The sequence below is a fragment of the Mauremys reevesii genome, linkage group 8 (assembly GCF_016161935.1).
Source record: "Mauremys reevesii isolate NIE-2019 linkage group 8, ASM1616193v1, whole genome shotgun sequence".
Classification (NCBI taxonomy): Eukaryota; Metazoa; Chordata; order Testudines; family Geoemydidae; genus Mauremys; species Mauremys reevesii.
In genome coordinates, this window is record NC_052630.1 from 6,191,374 (window position 1) to 6,215,836 (window position 24,463).

Genomic DNA, 24,463 nt, shown 5'->3' on the forward strand with positions numbered 1-24,463 from the left:
GGCAGGTGGCCCCGCGTTTGATCAGGAAAAGTGAGGGAGCACGTGGGGCCCCGAGAAAGAGGAATTGAGACCCGGAGCTGCCCAGCCCAGCAGCAGGGGACTAGTTGGGGACTCAGACGGGTGGCTGCCCCCTCGGTTTGGAGGTGCAGGTTCCCTGCGGCGCTGGGCTCCGGAGCGGGCTCCAGCCTCCCCCGGCCATGCCAACACGTGTTATCAAACAGGCGCCTGGTATGCCGCTCGGCTCAGCCCTGCCAGCTGGGGATGTGGTTTTTTTTTGCAGGGGGGCTTCTGCTCGGGTATTTACGGCGCGCGGCGGTCCCAGCAGAAGTTCAAGCAGATTACTCGCGGTTCGCTCCCGGGCTCGCAGCTGCAGCGCCGGGCACGGGGCGCAGAGCGAGTCCCGCCCGCCCGGCCATGGGCTGCACATGCAGCACGACCGGCCGCTGCCAAGCCAGGAGCAAGGTAACGGCGAGCGACCCCCTCCCCCAGCTGGGTTTGGGATGGGTTCCGCTTTGACAGCGATTCCAGCGCCGGGGAAGGGTGGCAGCCCCCAGAGCCTGCCCTGCTGCCCCCCCCCCTGCCAGCGCCCCGCTGCTCCAGCCCGGCACAGAGCTTACCGGGTGGGGCGCTGGGCGTCTGTGTCCCCCCCGCTTTAGACAACGCCCCTTCCCCAAAACCATGAGCAGGAGAAGAGGGGCTGGCTGAAGGCCGGGGAGACTAACAGGCTGGAAAGGGGTGACACGTTGTTCCTGAAAACTGCAGCGCGTGTGTTAATTGGAGTTGTGTGCGTGGTGGAGAGGGTGTAGGGGTTCCTTCCCTAGTAATGGGTGTGGGGGGGGGGGTTGAGGGGGGGTGATGGAGAGGGTCTAGGAGTTCCTTCCCCAGTAATGTGTGTGTGTGGGGGGGGTGTCTTGAGAGGGTCTAGGGGTTTCTTCCCCAGTAATGTGTGTGTGTGGGGGGGGGTGTCTTGAGAGGGTCGAGGGGTTTCTTCCCCAGAAATGTGTTTGTGTGTGGGGGGTGTCTTGAGAGGGGCTAGGGGTTTCTTCCCCAGTAATGGGTGTGTGGGGGGGGGGGTGTCTTGAGAGGGTCTAGGGGTTTCTTCCACTGTACTGGGTATATATATTTATTCACAAGATGGGAAGACTCTGGTGAATCCCAAAGGCACAGCAAAAAAGTGCCCGTCAGAAGTGTCTCCCTGAGCCTCAGACAGCAAAACCTCTCCCTGCCAGGAAAGGGTTATCAGCAGTACCCGGAGAAGGGGTGAATTCTGCCAGAGGTCTCAAAATTGGGCCAATTCTCCTCTCTGTTCCCTGACCCTCCTTCCACCTCCAGCCCATCACTGGTTCCAGGGATGGGGGGGGGGGGGGAGGAAAGGAAGATGCTTTTAAGATTGAAGGAAATGAACTGTTCTACAGCAGGGAGGGTGGCGGCAGGGGAGAAGGCATCCGAGATAATAACGTGAGCCTAGAACGTTAAAGCAGCACCAGAGCAGGATGTCTGCAAACCTCACCCTCAAGCATCTGATGGTTAGATCCTTCCTTGTCTTTCTTTGCTACCTGAGCTGCTAAGCAGGAAGTGCAACAGCTGGTTTTCTCGGGGTGCCAGCTACATTTGAGCAAAGTACCCTCAGTGAACTATTTATTCTATGGATTTAGCCTGTCTCCAGTTCTGGTATTATCCTCAAACAGACTGATCTTTACAAGCGTGTTCATTATTTGATTGAAACTTCATGTGTCCATTGTCAGTTTCTGGGTTGTTTGGTTTCCCTTGTGCTTACAGTTATTCGCTATTTCTTATTCGGGGCCTGTGATTGGTCCCCTTAGCCAGGCAGTGCACTCTGCATGGATGATTTTAAAAGGAGGAGGGAAATCACAGAGTTTGCAAGATGGCTGCACAAAGCTTTGCACGCATTAATATTTGCAGGAGGGAGTAGCTCTGAGACTTCCAGGAACACTGAGCCAGAAAAAACCCACTTGTACAGATACTCAGGGAAAACGGAAACAAAGAGACACACCTACTGTCCAAGAGAACTCACAGGGGAGTTGCAGACAGAGGTCTGAATGTTTGTTTTTCAGCCCAATGCACACGAATAGCTGTATATTAAAGAAATGTACTAATCTTTTATGCACAAGGTCAAACACTTCTAGGCAGTCCATGCCGCTGAGGGCTCCCTGTACAAAAGAGACATACAATGAGTGAGAAATGCTGCATACAAAAGGCCCCAGGAATTGAGATGGGGGCATTTCATTGACGTGAGATGGAGTCATTTGGAGACACGTCCCTTGATTCTGATATGTCCAGTTAATACCATAAACTTAGCTGAGGCAAGGAAGGGGACACCGCCCTTGCTGGCCACATCTTTAAATCAAGACTGGATGCCTTTCTAAAGGGTATGTCCTAGCGCAGACAGAATTTATGGGCTTGATGCAGAAAGCACAGGGTGAAATGCTACGGCTTGTGTGAAGCAGTAGGTGAGGCTAAGTGCTCACAGTGGTCCCTTCTGGTTTAAAACCTCTGGCACAAGGATAGATCAGAAAGCCTGAAAGGGGGAGTATAAAAGGGACTGAAGGTGGAGGAAAGTCAGAGAGTCACAAGGAAGTAGAAGATGAATCCTCAATACTAGGATTTGAGAAGAATAAACAGTCAGACGCTACAGGCCGGGTTCCATTCATGTTTAGTGACTTCTCAGGCTGGGAGAAGGCTCTTGGACACCAGTGGCTCTTATGTTTTAAATGGGAGTGGATGTTGTAACTGCTGTGATTCTTTCACCATTGCACGGGGTTAAACCTGATTGCCAGAACTGGGGATTGGAAGGAATTTTTTCCCCAGGACCCATGTTGTAAATGACCTTGGGGAGTCATCACCTTTCTCGAGGGTATGAACCAGGGATCATCTGTTCAGATCAAATGGGCGTATCACATCTTCTGAGTGCAGGGGGAGGGCACTGGCAGGCCTCAGTCCTTCGTGTCATCTATTTCTGTCTCTTAGAAGAGCATAAAGATAAGAAAGTGATTGTGCAGGTGCCAAGTGCAAGAACCCAGCCGAGATCTTGTAGCTATATGACCACTGGAATGTGATCAGCTCTGTAACTCAGCTGCTTGAAGTAGCAGGACACAACCTGCATTTCATCTGACATCCAACCATGAGAGGTGCTGAGGGGTCTTCTTGAAAGATCAGGGCTCAGGCCTGGCATCATTCCAGCAGTAGGTTATATACATTATAATTAATGCTGCTTACACACACACAGAGAGAGACACACAGTAGAACTTCAGAGTTATGAATACCAGAGTTACGAACTGACTGGTTATCACACACCTTATTTGGAACCAGAAATACACAATCAGGCAGCAGCAGAGAAAAAAAAGCAAATACAGTACAGTATTGTGTTCAATGTAAACTACTAAAAAAAAGAAAAAAATGAAAATAAGATTTGACAAGGTAAGGAAACTGTTTCTGTGCTTGTTTCATTTAAATTAAGATGGTTAAAAACAGCATTTTTCCTCTGCATAGTACAGTTTCAAAGCTGGATTAAGTCAATGTTCAGTTGCAAACTTGAAAGAACAACTATAACCTTTTGTTCAGAGTTAGGAACAACCTCCATTCTCAAGGTGTTTGTGAGTCTGAGGTTCAACTTTATTTACTTAAAATCAGAAATGGTCATAAATTAAGATGCTAACAAGACAGTTAACTCAGCCACAAAGCTCAGTCTATATGTTTATGGTGCAATGTAATTGCACGAATGGTAGTATGTTAAAAGCCGTGAATAGACAATGGGATATAAGTGGACTGTGCCTCTGCAAGCCCTGCTCTTGAAGTTATTGGCCTACCCTTCCTCCCGTTGATGTCAACAGCAGGCACAGAGCAAAGCTCCTAGTGACTTTAGGGGGAGCAGCATCAGGATTTAAACACACATCCCTTGTTTTTTGGTGATTTCATTCTGCCACATGAATGTTGCATTATGCATTAAAAATGCAATTTTAGAAAAAAATCTTGCTCTAAAATCTAAGGCACAGATCCTGCACCATTGACTGCTCCTGCGTGCATCTCTCTACCCACGCCCAGACTCACTGACTCCACAGGGCAGCACACACATGTAGTCAATTGCAGGACTGCAGGGGTCATTCAGCCAAAGGCAGACTGGTGCCTCTTCAGTTCCTGAAGAGTAGAGTAGAGTAGAGTAACAAAGGGACACAGCAAATACACACTGAACAGTGCATGTGCTCCAAGTACCTCTGCAAACGTGCCAGTACTCCATTGGCACATCCAAAACTTTCTTAATTTTCAGCCAGGTTTTGATGCTTGGTAATGAGCCTTCTCCCCAGTTAGGCTGAACGGACACCTAAGAATCAAGTTTCCAAGCTTCAGTTTGGAGTTACCTCTAGGAGGTGGGGACCATGACCGTAATTTTTGACACTGGGAAAAGTGGTTTGATTTTCTTCTGCCCACACTCATCATTCAAAAATAGTGAAAGGGATTTGGACTAAGCTGCAAAATAATTCATCTCGGGACAGACACCCACTTTAAGGCCCCTGTACACTGCCAGAGCAGTGGGCTCATGAAACACAGCTTTCCTGCACTGCTGGATGTCCTGCTGTGCTATTTATTTGGATGGTCTTTCCAGCAGAAACTGCAGCCAGGGACATGTGCTCATTCTGGCACCTGTGAAGCGGTTAATGGTCTCTATGGGATACTCCTAGAGAGACTATCACGGAAACGGAGAGAGATCGTTAGCACATGTGGAATACTCATACTTTTCTTCCCATTGTAAGCCTTAGGCCCTATTCTCCCCTTGCAGGGCTTGAGTCGTGTAAAGTCCCTGGGTTGGTATTGGACACGGGGACAGAGGCACAATCCAGGAGCTTCCTACAAACAGCCCTTTACTGCAGCTTGCTCAGTGATTGCCCTGCACAGATTCAGCCACTTGCACCTCCTGGGGGGTGCCACGACTGGGTCCGCTCCAAACAACACCCATTGCATTCCATGGGAGTTACTCCTCTCCTGTGCGGAGTGGGGAGAGCAGACCCCAGCACTTGTGTACAGCCTCATGGCAGAGAGAGGGATCAGATCTAGACATGATGGACACAAATGCAGCAGGCCAGAAAGAGCTGAAAAGAAACAAATCAAACCAGCATTTCTTGCATTTCCCAGGTTCCCATTTCCTTTCGCTGGGGGGGATCCCAGCGGCAATAGGGCATCAGTCTCTGCGTTAGGTTTGCCCCAGGGGAAAGGCCTTTGGGGCCTGCCTGTCATTGCCCAGCTCTAGCTAATGGGCCCGACCATCCTCTCTGGACTGTCAAAGTGCACAGGGATAAGAGAGACTCTGTCCGGGAATCCCAGACTGGAACAGCCCATTATGCCACCAGGATGGGGAGCAGCAGCTGGCAGGCGTGGTGCCAGGGAGAGCGGCTGTTCTGTGTGAGGAGGAGGCCCTGTTTACCCACACGCTCTGCAGCCTGTGCAGGCCCCGTCCTGCTTCTAGGCGGGGGTGAGGGTCCATGTTGGCCTGACCAGTGCTGAGGAGGGGAGGTAGCTGCTCTGTGGTCAGGACCCTCGCAAGCCCAAAAGGGCACCAGGATCTCATGCAAATGCCTCCTCCACCAGGCTTCTGCAGCACCTGGCCACTCGGTCTCCCTTAGGCAGGAGCCCTGGAAGCTGCTGCTGCCTGAGGGCCCACGTGGGCCCCCGGGAGCCATCTCTATGGGAATGGGAAGAGGGCACCTGGGACTGAGGGGAGCCTAGTGCAAACTGTAGCGGGGTGGTCACCCGCTCCTGCCTTAAAAGGCTTAAACCAGCCTGGGGAGAGGGCTGAGGCAGGGGGGAAAGCAGCTACTGGGCTGATTGGGGAAGCAGCCACAGCTGGGCCTCGCCCCAATTGGGCCTCAGCTGGCCCTATATAAGAGGCTGGGCGTGAGGCACTAACAATCTCTCTCTGCTTTCAAAGAGAGAGGGGCCTGGCTGCTGGGACGCTCAGGGTGCCTAGAGTGAGGCAGGGCTGGGGAAAGGCCAGAGGGGCTGGGGAGCCCCAGGCTGGCAACTCTCCAGGCTGTAGGGCCTTCTCCAAGGCCCCATAGAGGTACTGGGTTCAGGGGTGAAAGTAACTTACAGGACTTACCGGTACTGGCGGAATCCTGAGGGGGCGTGGCCTCATCCGGAAGGGGCGTGGCCTCTCAAGATTTAAAGGCCCTGGGGCATGGGCTATGGCTGGGAGCCCCATGGCCTTTAAATCAACCCGGGGCTCCCAGCTGCAGAGGTGGCTGGGAGCCCCAGGGGCAAATTAAAGGGCCCAGGGCTCCGGCCGCCACAGAGCTCCGGGCCCTTTAAATCCCCACGGGCAGGATTCAAAAGGCTCTGGGCTGCCTGCAGCTGCGGGAGCTCTGAGCCCTTTAAATCCCCGCTGCGGAAGCCGGTGCGGTCCGGCACGGCGTACTGGCTCTTGCCGGTATGCCGTACCAGACCGGACCAGCTTACTTTCACCTCTGACTGGGTTGCAGAGAAAGGCAGTGGGTCCAAAACCCTCTTTCCTATGATGAGTGGCTTATACTGCAGTCTGGCCCAGGGAGTGGGGCTAGATGGTGACTGGCAGTAGCCTGTGACTGAGGTGGGGATAGGGGGTGGGGGTCCCCTGGGGAGAGGAGACCCTGAGACTGGGGGGTTACTGCCAGGAGGCAGCATCCCAGATAATGGGGCACTGGAGTCCTGGGAGGGAAACGGGCCAGGTGGCAGTAGGACGCTCCAAGGCTGGAAAATGAGCTAATTCCCAGGACACCAGCAGGAGGCGCTGCAGGAGTGAGCCCACACGGTTACAAGACCCACCAAGAGCAGGTGCTTTTGGGGAGAGGGGGGTAGTCCTGGGAGCTGAGCTGCTGCCTCCTTTCCCCTGTGGGCTGATATGGCCTGGTGGGCTCCCATTCTTACAGGATGTCAGCTGGTTCCAGGGCTAGGCAGGGACTGAGGGACCTGGTCAGATCCCTCCCTGTCTGTGCCACACACATACACCCCACCTACCCGCTCCCCAAGGGGATGCACTGTTTCCCCATGGCTTAAAGTGAGAGGTGTTCCTGGGAAGGTGCGGGCTGCTGCCAGCCCCTGCAGAAAGCAGGCAGCTAGACAGAGAAGGGTCCATCCCTGAGGTTTCCACAGGTGCCACTTCCTGATTGGAACCTGCCACCCAGTTGCCCTGGGACGAGAGGCTCGTTCCCCTGACTGCTCCTTTGGGATGTGGGCTGGGTATGGCTTGTGGCACTTCTGGCTCCCAGCTGTGATCAGGGAAGTTTGCCTGGGGTCTGGGGCCCGATTTAAGGTTTGCCCATGATTTGTTACAGCCCGAGTCCTCTCTTTGCAGCTCCAGTGCCAGCCATAAGGGGACGCTGTGGTGGCAAAAGGCAGCCAGCCTGGCCAGAGGTGCCATGGGGAACCTTGAGGTGCTCTGCCATGGGTTCAGGTTTTCCATGTGTTGGCCTCTGTGTGCTTTCAAGTCTGTGATTAATTCAGCAAAACTTCCACGCAGCTTCACAACACCCTTGGGAACACCCTGGCTTTTACAGCATGCAGCCGATACCAATCAACAAGTGGGATGACTTGCCTCCCAGACATACCTGGGGCCCAGGCAGCAATTGCACGCCCTCCCCTTGATCTGACATTGTAGTGCCTCTGACAGAGCTGGCAGGACCACTCCTTCCTGCCAGCCCCTGTGGCGCACAGACACAGGAGCACCCCGGTTTGCCTCTGAAAGAATTCTGTGCAGGTTCGTGTGCCCCCTCCCCCACATCACCATAGTGTCTGAGCAGCTTCCACTAGTGCATGAAGTGATGAGGCTAACATCTGCCACATGTGGGCCGTTCTCTGTGGCGTGCTCTGTCCAGGAAGAGACGCACGTGCAGGGGAGGGTTTTGTTGGAGAGGGGTTTTTTTAAGTGTACGTGCAGCTTTGTGTTTATTTTAGAGGAGTCCAGTTGACAAAATGTGCCTCAACGCTTGGGTCAGAAGGTGGGAAGATTTGTGATGGGCCTTTGTTCCTGGGCGAGCTTGTTCCAAGCATCCCCTGAAATGGTTCTGCCTCCTGCATGGACAAACTTTACTCTGATGGTCGAGGTTCCATTGTCCTTGAGGAGCAGAGCTGTCCATTGTGGTCCTCAGGCCAGAGCTTCTGGTGATATTTTATTGTTCCAGGCATGGTAGGAGCATATGATGCTGCTGTAAAAAGCAGTCCCTGTGCCTAAGAGAATCACTCCTTTTGGGGTAATTTACTGCTCAGAGAAGAGGTGGGCTCCCCAGTTTATTTCAGGGTTTTCAGGCTCCTGGCTGTCTCCTTGTCTATCACTCATTCCCCACCCCCAGGGACTCTGTGATGCAATGACAGCAACCTCTTTGATCTTTCCCTGTCCTGGGGAATCATGCACAAAACCACGCTGTCCTTTTACTGCTCTCTAAATGTGTCTGTCACACTTCACAGGCTGTAAAGTAGCAGCCCTTGCAGTTGTTTGATATTTCTGGACCCCTCTCAATCTCTCTCTTGCACATGCTGTGGCTTGGCGGTCCGGACAGCATTCCAGCCCAGGGTTCAGAATTCAGGGAGGCCTGCAGTTTTTAGGAAAGGCAGCACTAGTCTAATCTGTTTAGCAGCACTGGGCATTCCCCTTCTTCCCCTCACCAATTAAGTTTTTAGTCTCTCTTCCAGCCTGCATCCTCTCTAATCCATCCCCTACAAGCACCCTCCAGGAGACCCATGGCAGTGGGCAGCAAAGGACTCTCCTTGTCTCCTCTCTTTCCGTGGTTGTAGCTGTGAGATAAGAGTGCTTGCTGCAAAGTCCTTCTAGGGATGTTCTGGGGAGCATGCAGGCCCCAGCTTGGGCTTTGGACAGGCTTTATTAGTTTTGTGCTGCTGCTTCAGAGGAAACTTGGCTCCTTCTCGCATTCTGTATGTTTTGGTGGCATGGAGCCTGCTGGCCCAAGTGAACGAGCCATGTGCTTCCAGCACTTAAACACTGAGAGCCTGGGGCCAAAATCCTCCTAGCAAGGGTAGCTAGAGCAGGAAGGATCTCGTAAAACATTGGGGACTGTGACGACTCTTGACCCGTTTCCAGGTCTTCTACTCTTCAACCCATCTCTTCTCCCTCCCATTCTGGCATGGAGTCACTGTCCGTACAATTCAGATAATTTTCAGGGCTTTGTTTTCTTGGCTCTCGGGTTCCTAGTGCAGATGGGAGTTCTTCCAGTTAAAGGCCCCTGTCGTGCCCAGGGCTGGGTCCTGAGTAGTTATCCGTTTCCATTCAGTAAGTGGTGTCTGCATGCCTCTATCTGCATCAGAGGAGCTGGGCAACAGATCACCCCTGAGGTGTCTTTACCTATGTGACTATTACGCCTTTGTTTTCTGTGTACTGCACCTCTCAATCTGTAGGGACCCTCCTGTCTGCGGGGAAAGGCAGGCAGTCAGTTTGTGTTCAGTTCACCAGAGCCTATTTGATTTCCAGGGCAGAGCACACTAGGGCAACAACAGGTCCTCTTGGGTGATGGGAGGGGGCCACAGATCCCAGAAAATCAACTAAATACCTGGAACCAAGAATGAAAAAACGGACAGGTGCAGGGCACAAGGTCAAAACAAGGGATGCAGAGAGGGACCCGTAGCAGAGAACCCCATGCGCCACCCACTAATCCGAGTAGGAGTCCGTCAATGCCAAATTTACGATGGAAGGCAGCTTACAATGCAGGGATCACTGAGTAGAATTCTCTGGCCTGTGTTATGAAGTCGGACTAGATGATCACCATGGTCCTTTCTGGCCTTGAAATCTATGGTATAAGCCCTCTTCAGACTTCCATGAACCGAATGTTCTGTTGTGGTGGGAGGCGATCTGCATCTGCATGCATTACACATGTCTACACCAGCCCTGTTCTGGGAACTGTTTCCTGCCCATAGCAGCAGGTGCACCAGGTTGGGAATATTTCATTCCTGATTTTGCACACGGTACTTCCCTGGGAATCTTTCATTTCCAGATGTGCATCTCCACCATGCAAGAGGTGTAGCTAAGCCACAGAATTTTAATGCAGCTGCTGCCCATAGGGTGATCTGCTCTCACTTTAAATAAGAGGGTGGGCGGGCGGTGGTTGTTGGTTGGTTTGTTATACACAAGGCTCAGATAACTGAGGTTTTACTGCATTCACACTGTTACAACAGATTAATTCCTTATAGCTTTTCTGATTTAAATTGTTATTGCCCTTGCTATAAATGGAGTCAGTTTGAAGCTACTGGGCCATAAAATAATAAAAATGCTAGGCATGTATCTATCGCCTTTCAGCTGGGGCAGAGACTGACTATGTTTCTGTTCTGCATATATACAGCTCCTAACACAGCAGTGTGCTGGTCTGCAAGTGATGCCCCAGACACAGCCTCACTGCAAGCAATAGTAGGACTCCCAAAGCACTTTAGGAACCAGGGGTGGTTTTGTATTTCCACTTTTCAGAGAGGGATGCTGAGGCAGAGACATTGACCCAGGGCTTTGCTTAACTCACACAGCAACAGAACCCAGATGGCTGGACTCACATTCCTCTGCACTGTTAGAGATTGGGACAGGAAAACAGAACAAGCCAGTCTAAGGTGCTGTCTGTAACAAGGCAACACACACTTCATCAGTATGGTTACACTGGGACAAATGTCCTGAATGTGGACAGGGCCTGCCTGGGTGTGACTTGCGCCTCTTTCGATCCCCTTTGGCATGTACACTAAGTTACCCACCCTCTGTGCTGCCCTCCATTCAGCCAGGGTCCATGGGCCCAGTTGGGAGTTGGTTGGTGGAGGGTGTGAGACACCTGTTTGGCAGTGGGTGTGAATTTTCAGGAGTCTGATTGAGGCTGAGTGTGGTGGAAGAGCGTGTAAGTGACTCCAGTTGGATTCCTTCATGTTCCTTGACACCAGGTCTGTGCTACAGAGTTAGGCTGGTCTTGCTTCATCATGGCAGGGTGTGAAAATCTGCACCTTTGAGTGACATGGATAAGGCCACCTAACCCTGGGTGTAGACAGTGCCAGGTCAAGGGAAGAATTCTCCTGTTGTCCTAGCTACCGCTTCCTGGGGAGGTGGAATAATGACAGCAACAGGAGAATGCTGCCTGTTGCTGCAGTGAGCATCTACACTGAATATTGGAAAATGTATGGAATATACCCATCTCATAGGGCTAGAAGGGACCCTGAAGGGTCATTGAGTCCAGCCCCCTGCCTTCATTAGCAGGACCAAGTACTGATTTTTGCCCCAGATCCCTAAGTGGCCCCCTCAAGGATTGAACTCACAACCCTGGATTTAGCAGGCCAATGCTCAAACCACCAAGCTATCCCTCCCCCCAGCTGGGTTGCTGCAGCATTTCTAGTGAAGACAGCCCCAGAGCACGGGCGTCAGTTCTCTTCATTCCATTCCACAACGGTGTAACGCCACTGGTGTCACTGGAGCCGTTCCTGATTTACACCGATCTTTGGCAGTTGAACAATAACTAAAAATAATGTTGGTTTTTCCTCCAGTGTTATTAATGCAACTAAACTAAACTGCTCCGGGGCTGGAACGTGGCCTGCTGCAACTGTACCGCCTAAGCAACCTCCTAAATCTGAGTTCTATAAACCCCGCTAGGATGGAAACTGTGACAGGATGGGCTGGTAGCAGGAGCTGATGCTCTAACAAAGCATTCCTCTGAGGATGATGTCATTGTTTGAACTGGAGAGAAAGCAAGAGCTTTGCTGGTGCCAGATATTCTGAGGTGTTGCTAGAACTGGGCTTTATCCCTGTAATTGCCTTTGATTTAGTGTTGTTGTTCATCTCTCATTCCTGCACAGCCTCTGTGCTCTAGCCCAAGCTATTTCTAGGCTCTGAGCCGGGCTATAAAAAGCATCAGCTGAGCTACAAGTTTGTGGGCGTTGCTAACAGATCTGCACCCACTATCTGATCCTGGGCTCTGACTGGCTAGTGAGCAGTCCGGGGTTCCGGGCATGCAGAGGGGGTTAAGGGAGAGGAACAGCAAAAGCACTGGGAAATGTTTCCAGCCCTCTAGCTCCAAGAGTTTTGGGGCTAACCCCATCTCACTCCGACTGGTTGCTGGACAGAGTTGTACGTGTCCATCACATTGTCCAGTGCCCCCATCCCAGAAGGCCTTTGTGGGAGTGTGGGGCTGATAACGATACTAAGGCAAAGTGGAGGTTTGTACCTTGAGCCAGGAGGGTCCTAGTCAGCAGACCGGCCTGCTGGTGAGACCGACAGCCTCCCCCCGTCCCTCCCAACGGTGGAAGGACAGTAAATCTTCTAGCCTGTCCGTGTGGCTGGGCGGCTGCATAGGATGAGCGTGTGTGTGGGGGGGGGTGCATTTGTGTGCGGTAGGGAGTGTGTGTGTGGGGGGGTGCGGGTGTCTCCTCCCTTCGCTGGTACGTGCCTTCTCTACGGAGCACTTCTGCAAACAGAAATCCAGGGCCAAGTGGGAACATGAGGGTATGGCTACACTTACAAATCTGCAGCGCTGGTAGTTGCAGCGCTGGTCGTCCAGCTGTGCAGGGCCAGTGCTGGTGTGTGGCCACACTGACAGCTACCAGCACTGCAGTGTGGCCACATTTGCAGCATTTGCAGCGCTGTTGGGAGTGATGCATTCTGGGCAGCTATCCCAGCATTCAAGTGGCAGCAACGTGCTTTTCAAAAGAGGGGGGTGTGGGGCAGTGTGACAGGGACCGGGGGGTGGGGGGGAAGAGAGAGGATTTTTGGAACTGACACTGTGCAAAATCAGAAAATTTTCCCACCCCCTTACTGTTAACTGCAAACAGCCTGCATCCAACATACTCTCTTCCCCCCCTCTGCCCCCTCCCCCCCGTTTCTCTCAAGCAAAGCAAACACTCAACCCCTGTGAATGACTCCTTTTCTCGCTGCTGGTCAAGCAAAATGCAAACACTCAGCCCCTGTGAATCACGCAGGGAGGAGGATCTCATTTGATTGTTCACAGATTGATCACAGCAAACAGGAGCTGATAAGCAGCTCCGGTAGAGCAGCTCCGGTAGCAACGGAGCTCCAGAGGTTCACAACAAAACAAAGAGAGGCTGCATAACAAAACAAAGGGAGTAATTTAGTTAAAAGCATTCTGGGATACACCCTTATTCCCTGGAGGTCAATCACAGCGCTGGTGTGTGGCCACACTTGATGACCAGCGCTGCAGCACCAGCGCTGCAATCCTTATTCCCCATGCCGAGTGAGGTGTACGGCCAGCGCTGCAGCCAGGGAGTTGCAGCGCTGGAATTGCCCTGCAGGTGTGGCCACTTACTAATTGCAGCGCTGGAAAGCCTCCACCAGCGCTGCAACTCGCAAGTGTAGCCATACCCTGAGGGTATGGCTACACTTACGGTTTGCAGCGCTGGTCATCCAACTGTGTAGGAGCAGCGCTGGTGTGTGGCCACACTCACAGCTACCAGCGCTGGTGTGTGGCCACATTTGCAGCATTAGCAGCGCTGCTGGGGGTGATGCATTATGGGCAGCTATCCCAGCATTCAAGTGGCCGCAACGTGCTTTTCAAAAGAGGGGGGTGGAGTGGGGTCTAGTGTGACAGGGAGCGGGGGGAGAGAGAGAGTGGATTTTTGGAGCCAACACTGTGTGTTAGCTTCCTGACTTGAAAAATCAGAACATGTTTCCAACCCCTTAGTCTTAACTCTTAGCAAACAGCCTGCAGCCAACACGACTCCCCGCTGTTTCATTCCCTCCCTGCCTGCAATCTCATTTGATTGTTTACAGCCAGGTACAGATGATCACAGCAAACAGGAGCTCTGTTTGTTTTTTAGATAAGCGGCAACGGAGCTCCGCACGGAGCTTGTTCACAACAAAACAAAGAGAGGCTGCATAACAAAACAAAGAGAGTAATTTATAAAAGCATTCTGGGATACATCCTTATACCCTGGAGGCCAATCACAGCGCTGGTGTGTGGCCACACTTGATGACCAGCGCTGCAGCACCAGCGCTGGAATCCTTATTCCCCATGCCGAGTGAGGTGTACGGCCAGCGCTGCAGCCAGGGAGTTGCAGCGCTGGAAGTGCCCTGCAGGTGTGGCCACTTACTAATTGCAGCGCTGGTGGAGGCTTTCCAGCGCTGCAAAGCGCCAGTGTAGCCATACCCTGAGTAACCAGGAGTGAGGATGGAGAGAAAACGAGCGGGCACGTGTGATCCACTCTCGCGTCCCTCTGCTGGGATTTCTCACCGGAACAGTCCTTTACATGCCAGAGGATATCTCCCCTATAATGGGGGCAGGGGTGCTCCCAGGTTACACGTTCCCCCTCGTGTGCTGTACCATGTTAGCAATAAGGCCACCCAACGTGTCACTTTCCATCCTACCCAAAGGAGAGAGGGCTGGCAGAAGGGCACAGTGGGCTAAATGGAGATGGAGCAGCCTAAAACCGGAGGCCAAAGGTGGAAATAGCAGAGATAGTGAGCTCCCTAGGAGGAGAACTGGCACAGCTTCAGAGCTGGCTAAACAGGATGGAGTGTGACAGAGGCTTGGGGTCGCTGGCTGGGGCTGCAGGTTGAACTACCCGTGGATAAATACAAGGTGCTGGGTACATTTCAGCAGCACTCTGGCAATTGAGAGCAGCACTCTGGGTTGGACGGCACCTAGCTGAGCTGCTGGGATCTTAATGTTGCTGCAGCTCTTTCATTTAGAGGGACTGCTAAATAACTCCCCATCATGGGGACCCATTTAAGGGTGTTTCATCCATGACACAATTCCCTTCAGGTCTCAGCTCTGCCATAAACCAGCGTGGTTTGTTTTTACATTTTCCTCCCTGCATTTCATAATTCCAGTCTTCTGATTTTCCCCACAGAAACGACTAAGAGCTCAGCCGCCAAAGGGGCAGGTTTCCCAGGAGCTGACAGCCTTGAAGACCGAGAATCATGGTGAGGTGTACATCTTTTTCCTCACAGGGCTTTTCAATGCACCGACCCCTTTAAAAGCATTAAGCTACGACAGGGTCCGAACAGATGGGCCAATGTATTCCATGCACAGATGCACCTATACCTGCTAAGACAGGCAGCACTGTGAGCTCTGATACAGCCAAAGTGGCTCTGTGACCAGTGAGTCTTCTGTTCTGGTCCATACCAAGGCCATCTCATCTGTGTTTGGTCAAAGCTTCTCCGGACAGGGAGGCGATGCGTCTGAGGATCACTGGGGTAAAAGGGCTTTACTGACTTGAGTTAAATCAGAGTGGATTCTCTCACTCCAGTGTCCCTGGGGGTCTTGGCATTAGTCCCACCTGAGATGGTGTCACAGAGCCACAGGATTGGTGCTACACGCCAGCTTTTAAACAGCTGTTTGGAGGATCCCCTTCTGTGTGGCAGACCCCAAGGGGTCCCACTCTTCCTTAAGGCAGGTCACGCGGCCTCAGTGCCTCCAAAACTGAGCCTCTGGGCTTCAGCGCTCCTGAGACACACGTCCCACTGAGATAGACGGCTGGTCAGATTCTTGAACACGCTTCAGGGATCAGCTCACCTCAGCAAGTATTGGCACAGACACCTGGCAGCCTTTTCAGAACAGAGGCAGATGGACCCCAGCACTGAGAAGGCCTGAGATTAGCATAGAGGAATAAAGGTTAAAACACCATCTCTTCAGGGCACACCAGCCTTCCATCTAGTGTCCTTTTCTGGCTCTGGCTCTCCATGTCCCTGTGTCACTCCCAGGTGAGAGCTGCTGAGACCCTCCAAAAGCCAGTTCTTATCCCAGCCACCTGAAACCTTTCGGTCCACTGTCTACCTCCTGCAGACCCATGCTGAGTTCACACGCTCCGCCTGAAGGAGATTCCCAAGGATAAATGTCAGTTGCTCAGTCTTTGGGGCGTCCTTTGTCTTTGTGGAACCTCCATTGATATGGGTCGGTTTCAGCCAGTACTTGACTGACCCATTTAGTTCACCCCAAACAGATACCTGACACAACAGCTCATGTCTCTTTCTCTGCCCCATGAGCAGATTTAACACTTTTGCACCCCCCTGGGGAGCAGTGCAAAGTACAAAGGGAAACTGAGGCACTCATGGGAATTGTAAAATATTACAGGAGATTCCCACTTCATCACAGATGGTTCCTTAGAAATCGACAGAGTATTTGGCCTGCGTTCCTGGAAATGCATCCTTGTTCTAGTGGAAATATTGCAAACTTGTATGAGACAAACTGCACAGTGCAGAGCCAAGCTAGAAATAAAGATCGGTATCCTCATCTGGCATAAATTAGCCAATCTTCATTGACTCAGTGGAGTGACGCTGATTTACACCAGCCAGGGATCTATGCTGAAACTCCATCCATGTCATGCTGCCACCACAGAAGCCCCTCTACCGATGGAGCAGGCTCGGTATTGGCAGGGCATCAGTGTAAATTTTCCCTGTGCTGCCCAGGAATGAGAATCAAAGAGATTCACAAACAGTTTCCAAGATGAACAGCAAATTCCACACGCTGCTGTTCATGGACTGACCCTATTAGACACTCTCGAATGCCAGGGTGACAACACTGCTTGTGAAAAGCTGAGCAAGTTCTGAAAAATGTCACGAGTTCATAAGGGAAGCAAGTTAAAAAACCGAGCTGCTTGCCCAAGGGAAGTGGGTAGGTAGAACTCTGGGAAAAAGCTGCCTTCGTGTTTGTTTGTGGACTGAGAAATGGATGACTGCAGTCTAGTAATATGTATGACCAGGCGAACACCACAAATGGCCAGCTCAAAAACTGCACTAGCTGGCCAAAGCGTCCCACCAAATGAACAATCCCACCCCTAAGGAAGCACTCGATGCAGTAGTGAGGAGGATATTGCATGGAGCTGGAGAGGATGGTGTCTGTATGCTAGTGGGACGAATTACCTTGTGTATTGTTGCCCTGTTCGGAGGTGACACACTCTAGCCCAGGGGTCGGCAGCCTTTCAGATGTGGTGTGCCGAGTCTTCATTTATTCCCTCTGATTTAAGGTTTCGTGTGCCAGTCATACATGTTGACATTTTTAGAAGGTCTCTGTCTATAAGATATAACTAAACTATTGTTGTATGTAAAGTAAATAAGGGTTTTAAAAAGTTTGAGAAGCTTCATTTAAAATTAAATTAAAATGCAGAGCCCCCCCCCAGGCCGGTGGCCAGGACCCGGGCAGTGTGAGTGCCACTGAAAATCTTGCCTACCCCTGCTCTATGTGAATGGCTGTCTCAGACAGAGAACTACAGACAAGCTCAGAGATAAGTGCTCTCTACCAGCTGAGTTATTCAGCAGGCAGTGTTTGTTATTTGCTAAAGTTCCATTTAAATAGCTTCAGTCACCCAATCAGGAAGTGGACACTGTACCATGTGACCACTCCCACACAACAAAATGATTAGCAGTCAGCTGTAGCCGACTGTTTATGAGGCACTTGGTGGCTGGAAATGATTCGCTCCAACTAGTCATTGAGCAATGAATGCACCCACAGCAACTGGGAACGATTGACAGGAAACAAAGACCTAAATGAGACATGGTTGTGGTGCAGGGAGAAATAGCCAGCCACACCCCTCAGCCCTGAGCTGGAAGGGTCATCCCCAGGATTGGGGGTCTCCTGTCTCTATTCGATACTTGTCCCCATTGTGCAGACTGCCAACATGATGCCCATTGGTGCTAACTAGTGCCAGGTGTAGTGTGGGTAATTGTCCAGTAGGAACTGGGCTGAGATCATATTTTATGCAGGCCACCAAACTGCCCCCAAGTGATAATGAGCTTGACCAGGTCTGAGCGGAGAACAGCCCCAGAATCCTGTCAGCAAAACCAGCCAGCCACGGTCTAGCCATTTATGTTTAATTTGCAGTCATCGCAGCTCCCTTGCACGAGGATGTGGAGACGAAGACGGCTCTGCTGCTGGAGGAGCAGAAGAGGGAGATTGCGACACTCCTACAAGGACATCAGGAGGAAACAGAGAGGCTGAAGGAAGCCCACCAGGCAGAGACCCAGAGACTGACCCAAGACATTAAGATCGAGGTTGGATCAAAGTGGCTTCCCCACCCCAAGAGTGTCTGTCTAGTGTCTCAGCACAGTCACCCCAGCCCTGGGCATTCATGCTTCTGCTTCCTGACCTTCACACTGCACCACAACCACAGGTTCAGAGCTAGGGAGTAGTACATAGCAGGACCTTGATGACCTGATAGTCTCCAAAGACACCAGACAGCGTGAAATCCTTTGGGGGGGGGGGGTCAGCTAGCAGGCTTTGACATTCCCCTTCCGGCCCTGATCTCGCATGCAGAGCCAGCTGGCCTGCTCCCCCAGTTATAGACACCTGTCGGCCTTCCCCAGGGTTAGTGGACTCCGTATGGTAGGTTACTGTCCTCAGATTTCACCTCTAGACACCTAAGGCTATGAGTGAGGCTACAGTTTTGTCATGGAGGTCACGGAAACCGTGAATTTGAATAAAGTCCGTGAAATCTCAGCAATGGCTGTAAAAACACACTTGACCTGATGCACTGGGGTCGCAGCGCTGTTTGGGTTTGCCCCCTCCAGCTCCACCTACGGTTGGACAGACCCAACCTTAGAGGTGCTGTGACCCACTCCCCAGCTCGCAATGCCCAGAGCAGGAAGCTGTGCCTAGGCCCGCGATACAAGAGCTGCTGCTGCCAGGTGAGCTCTCCCCCTCTCTGACTGCACTCTGCTGTGAAATTGACATGCCAAAATCATAGCCTTAGCCCTGAGCGAAACTGAGCTCAGTGGTTCACTCCTCCTTGTCCCCCTTTTACTGATATCGCAGAGCTCTGCAAAAAGGGCAGTTGTCCAGGAAATCCTGGAAAAGCCCAGAGTGGTGCAGGTCAGCTGTCCTAGCAGAGCTGCATGTGATGCTCTTTCCCCCTCCCCCAATATATATGGTTGCCAGTGATATTAACCCCTCACTGTCATAAGTACCACAGTTAAATTCATTCATAAAAATAGGAACAGGAAACTGGATCCGCCGCCCAGGAGATAAATAAGAGACTGCACAGGCAGGTGCGCTTATTTCTCTGAGATCCCCGGATGCTTAGGGCTTGTTGCTCACTTTGTTTCTAGGTGGAAAAGGAAAGAGATTTAGAGCTTAACAAGCAGCTCTCAGAGCAGTTCGACACACTGAACAGAGAGCATGACGAGAACCTCCGAGGTAAGGCCCGAGTCTCTCCTCTGCTGGGCGCTGGCTTCCCTCTACACCCCCACTGCTATGGTTTAAACTTCTCACAGGGCTGATCTTGCATCTCTTCTCCTCTCCAACCTCCTTGGCTCTCTTGAGCGGAGGCCCGATCGCTCCTGTAATGAATATTCAGCATTTTCAAGAGACAGGGCCGTCCTTACCCATATGCAAAGTCCGCAGCTGCATAGGGCACCAGGAAATTTGGGGCACCACATTTCCTGGTGCCCTGCGCAGCTGGGAGCTGCTCCCGCCCCTGCTCTGCCCCCACTCCCCTGAGGACTGCAGCAGGGCTGGGCCTGCACTCATTGGCGGCAGGAAGTGCAGCAACCCAGCCCCAGCCGCGCTGCCGGTGAGTGCTGGGGGGTGGTTCCAGCCAGCCCTGCTGCTCCCCCACAGAGGCCTGGGGCCAGCCTTCCCCCCCCCACGGAAACCTGGGGCCCCACCCACTCCCGCAGGTGGGCTGCGTAGGGCCCCAGAATAGCTAGGGACGGCCCTGCCAAGAGATCTGCCTGCTCTTTGACTGGCCCCATTGGCAAGCACCCTCTGGATTACCATACTGTCGCCTGTCACGCTCTCCGGCCACCCTGGTGCTCCCTTACTGTCATGTTGTCTGCACCTCTTCAAGCCATGAGGGAGGGTACCCTGGGAAGGGCCTGGAGAAATGCTGGCAGGAGATATTACTCTGTATTTCATTAACTAGCATGGACCGTTTGTAGAAACCCAACCCAATGTCTGGAAAATGGATCCCACTGGGGTATTACGCTTGCAGTGCCCGTGCCTCTGAAATAAACCTAAAATTCTTCAAAAAGGAGACTCCTTCCCATCGGAGCAGGATGCTTCCCAGGGAGCTAGTAGCGTTTACACTGTAGCCAACAATGCGAGATCTGGTCACCCAGTCTCAGCAGTAAGGCTGTGAATGGTGATGGGGTCATTCCCTCTCTTTCTCCTTTCGCTCCGGGCGGCATATTGCCACTCTCCTTAGCGTAGCTCTGTGACTTTAGCTGAGCGAGTCCTCCGGGGAGCTCTCAACTGCAAGGCTGCTCCAAGAAACGGCATTTCCTCTGCTTACGGTCCCAAGCCTCTGCTGATGCTTAGCCCAGAGTAACTCTGGTCCCTCTGTGGCAGTGCCATCTACTGCCATTCTGTGCGGGTAAGGGGCTTGGGCAGGGCTTGCTTTCCTGTCTCCTGATTCTGACATTGATTTTGTGTTTCCCCTGCAGAAGTCCAGAGGGCCCATGACCAGGAGATGGTGCTCTTAAGGGAATCCTACCAAAGGTCCCAGTCTTCCTTACAGGTGCTGCTCCCCTTGCTTTGGCTTGCTGAGAAATTCCCTGTGGAGCAGAGCTCTCTAGATTCAGCGCACAAGTCTGAGGTTGCTGGGAAAAACGTGCAAGGGACCTGCCCGAACGATCCCCAGCACTGTCTGCCCCTCACTTTCATGAGAGCCAAATTGAGAAAACAAAGATTATTCGAGCTGCCCGGAGCCCACCACCCTTGGAGTAACCCAGGCTGGCTGTTTGTGGAAATGAGCCCAGAGGGGCCTCTCACAAAGTGATCTTGCCTTAATTTTGCAGCAGTCAAATAGATGCTTAAATCAAAATGGCCACCTGGGCTTTAAATTCCCAAACATAAAACAGTCCTTCACTGGCTCAGTCAAAAAAGTGCAGAGTTCCCCACAGCCCCAGCACCTTCTTCAGCCTCGCCACAGCATGCCAGTCCTAGCAGCCAGCCAGCCAGGCCCTCCCTCTGGCTCCCCTGCTCTGTCCAAGGTGCTAGCTTCCCTCCACCTGCAAGGCACCCAGTCCTCCCTCCTTGAGTTCCAGGGAGTCACTGACCCTGCTCTGGCCTGGAGCCTGATTGTCTGCTGCTTACAGTCCCTCTCCTATTGGCTGCTTCCTGCATAGCCGCTCTCGAGCTCTATTAGCCCATCACACCACCAGATACCCCATCACACCACTATTGACATAGGGGACAGGTGGGTTGTGTTTGGAATGTCTCCATGTTGTTAACGGTGCTCAGAGCTTAGGTTTTGGCTGGGGCACATCTCTACTGGCAGGCAAGTCTGTAACCTGAACACTCCAGAAGTGAAACTGGTGCTAACAAGCTGCCTGACTGCCATACCGTGGCTCAGAGCAGAATTGGCAGAGTCAGGGAGTCTGTTCTTATGCAAGCAACCCAGGAAGTGCTGATTATCAAGAGATCTCTCCCGTGGTTACCGACTGACCCATTGTAACCAAGGAAGCCGGATGGCAGAATGCATTACAGTGGGAATTGCTCCCTGCTGCCGTTAAATACTGTATTAGGGAATTGCTGCATGGGGCTTCATTATTCATTGTGAAATGTCTTGCAGTTTGACTCCTGCCACCTCTGTACAACTCAGTAGGTCATTTTCTTCCCTTATATGAACAGCGCCCCTGCTGGAGGGGAGGTTATAAAACAGGACTTATAATCACATCCCTCTTCCTTTCTCTTCTGCCCTAGGAGACGATTGACAGGTTAAATTCCCAGCTGAAATCCTTCCAGGAGAAAATGAAACGGGTGGAGGAATCGATCTTGAGCAGAGACTATAAGAAACTTATTCAGGTGCAGGAAAACAAACAAACTGTGGCCTCTTGGGAAGGTATTTCTTTAACCCATCATTTGCCGGGGTCTCCGAGCAAGCCTGTTGGATTCGCAGTAGTGGCAATGGACAGCTCAAACTTACAGAGTCATAGAAGCATCTGTATGCTATAAATGCTTTGTCACTAAAATAAAAGCTAAATAGAGGCCTCCTTGGAAGACTCCCCGTCACTGGATCTGGAGAGGGCAGTGTTCGTAGTGCCTGGTAAACTGTAGTATGGTTGAAGTAAGCAAAGGGATAGAAGTAGATCATGAGAAAATTAAGGGTACCTATTATGTGCATTATGCAGGTAGTTCAAGCTCCTTGCACTCAGGTGGCTAACGCCAATGCCGTAAAGATGTGCATGTAGGGTCTGGATGAACACTAGTAAGCAAATTTTATGGGGTAAGAATCCTATCAATCCAGGACTGAGAAGACTGGACAATTATGACTACTAACGGTCATCATCTTTGGCTCACCTCCGTTCAGGAATAAAGAACCAAACCAGAACCATGCATTAGCCCCTCCAACTTCTCCAGTCAGTGGAGGACTCATGCGTTTTCTTTCTCCCCTTCTAGGATTATGGGAGCCCCAGCCAGTTCTGGGAGCAAGAACTGGAGAGTCTGCATTTTGTCATAGAGATGAAGAACGAACGCATCCATGACCTGGACAAGAAGCTGCTGAACTTGGAAACAGTGGTGGGTTTGATGTTGTTCTACCCAAAAGTGCATGGACTCCTTTCCAGGGGCAGCAATAGCGGAGATGGAAAAGCACAGCTTGCAGGAGAGCGCTCCACCTACCTGAATGCAAACAGCGTTCTCCAGGCGCATTCCCCTCTGGCTCACCTGCTGCCTAGGGGCAGCTTTATGTCCTGGCTGGCCTCTCAGCCGAGCTAACGTGTCGGGCGCAGACACAGTGAGTGCAGCCAGCAGATGGAGGATTGCACTAATTGGACCAGGCTGCTGCAGTGCTGGGTGCTTCCTGGCATACACAGCAGGTTGCTGCTATGCATCACTAAACTCACATAGAGGTAACTTTTGTCAGTAACCATCAACGTTTTGATGTTGGCGCTTAGGCAGGGCCTCATTAACCAGCGTAGGGGATCATCTGTTGCCAAATCCATGTCACTTCTGACCCTTGACCTCTCCTTTGAATCCTCCCTTCCCAAACCCTTCTGGAATGTCACAGATGGAGAGGAACCTGCTTCTGGAGGAGAAAGTGAAAACCCTTCAGCAGGAGAGTGAGGATCTGCACGTTCAAACACAGAACCACTTGATAATGACAAGGTAACATCCGCAGCCTAGTGCAGAACCAGCTACCTGCTGCCATTGTCGGAGCTCACGGGCTGAGCTCTGGGCTAGGTATGAATTGCACTCAGGAGAGGCTGTTTTCTGAATTGTAGGCTGATAACTAGATGCTGGGACAGGCCCCAAAAGGCAGGTATGATGGCACCAAAGCTAGCACAGAAGCTGCAGGTCAGGGGGAGACAGTAGGGGTGCTGCATGATAGGGCTGAGGTTCACTAGCCAGGAGCCCTGTGGGTGTGTGACTTGGTACGGCACTGGTCTGGTTCAGGTGAATATGGGGCGTGTATGTGCATTCACAAACTTGGGCTTGCCTAGCACCCATCTGGCTCTGGGGTGCGTGTGAGAGAGCGAGAGCGAGACCATGACCTTGCACATCACCAGTTTGGCTCTGGTGAGAGTGTGTGGATGTGCGAGGGAGACCGTGACCTGGCACAATACCTAACTGGCTCTGGGAGTGCCTATAATCTGCCTCACCCCTTTTCAAGACCATTCCAGGCCCCCACTGCCCTGGCCTCTTTTGGCAGTGATCAGAACAGCTGGCAGGGCCCTGATCCCCATCTCCATCTCGGTCCGGGGTTCTTAGGAGGTGACGAAGCTGAGCTGGTGTTTCTTTGCAGGCAACTGTCTGACAAGCTCCTGGTGGTTCGGGAGGCCCTGGACAAGGAGTCCCAGCTGCGGGAGCAGGCGCACCGGGAGAAGGAAGAGCTGCTGTACAGGGTCCTGAACGGTGACTCCTCCCCCACCTTCCCCATCCCCTCCAGCGAGGTGCCGCTCATCGCCACGTAGCGCTCTGGGAAGCGGCGACGGAGGCTACTGGGATGAGGAAGCAAGTGAGGGGCACCAGAGACTCTTCCACCCCTCGTTTTAGCCCTTCCTTTATTGCACAGGTCCGGAGCGGCTGTCATGGGGACTCTGTCCGGTACTAGGGGAGCTCCTCAGACTTCCAACCTTGGGACGGCCTCCCTCTAAGGGGACTGTGCGGTATTTCTCAGGACCTTTTCAATGTGCTTGTACCCCTCATGTGTGTCCCCCTGTCTGACTCTGAACATGGGGGAGCTTACGAGACACCCCAGGACCTAGATACGTGTGGTGTGAGGTGTCCTGGCTGCCCCTGGCTTCACATCTCAGTCAGTAGCGGTGGTTACAAGGGGAGCCAAAGGGCTCTCGGTGCATTTGGGGTGGGGAAGAAGAGGCCTGTTTCCCGCACTGGTTTGCCCAGGTGAATCTGAACCGGAGCCCTGCATCTGAACAGCCTCCGCTTTTGGGGAAGTTTGGATCAGGCTTCGGGGCTGAAGTTCGCCGCTCAGGTCCATCTCTAGCCAGAACCAAAGAGAAGGATGCTCGTCTCAGATGGAGCTGTTTAAAACAGCACCTAGCTGAGTCCAGCCTCCGCCCCGGCGGCTTTGTGGTGTACGCAGGCAGGGAGCGGGTCAG

General features: G+C 52.3%; 1 protein-coding gene across 1 annotated transcript in view; it reads left to right on the forward strand.

Moving 5' to 3' along the window:
• The first annotated feature begins 320 nt into the window (after positions 1-320).
• Positions 321-24,463, forward strand: part of CCDC69 (coiled-coil domain containing 69) — a 28,788-nt gene continuing 4,645 nt past the window's right edge. Inside the window, exons 1-9 of the mRNA XM_039486025.1 lie at positions 321-462; positions 14,818-14,890; positions 17,787-17,956; positions 19,010-19,097; positions 20,345-20,418; positions 21,606-21,707; positions 22,302-22,421; positions 22,912-23,009; positions 23,647-23,859. Coding sequence (XP_039341959.1) covers positions 415-462; positions 14,818-14,890; positions 17,787-17,956; positions 19,010-19,097; positions 20,345-20,418; positions 21,606-21,707; positions 22,302-22,421; positions 22,912-23,009; positions 23,647-23,815 — 942 coding nt within the window. The 5' untranslated portion in view covers positions 321-414 and the 3' untranslated portion in view covers positions 23,816-23,859. The remainder of the gene's footprint in view (positions 463-14,817; positions 14,891-17,786; positions 17,957-19,009; positions 19,098-20,344; positions 20,419-21,605; positions 21,708-22,301; positions 22,422-22,911; positions 23,010-23,646; positions 23,860-24,463) is intronic.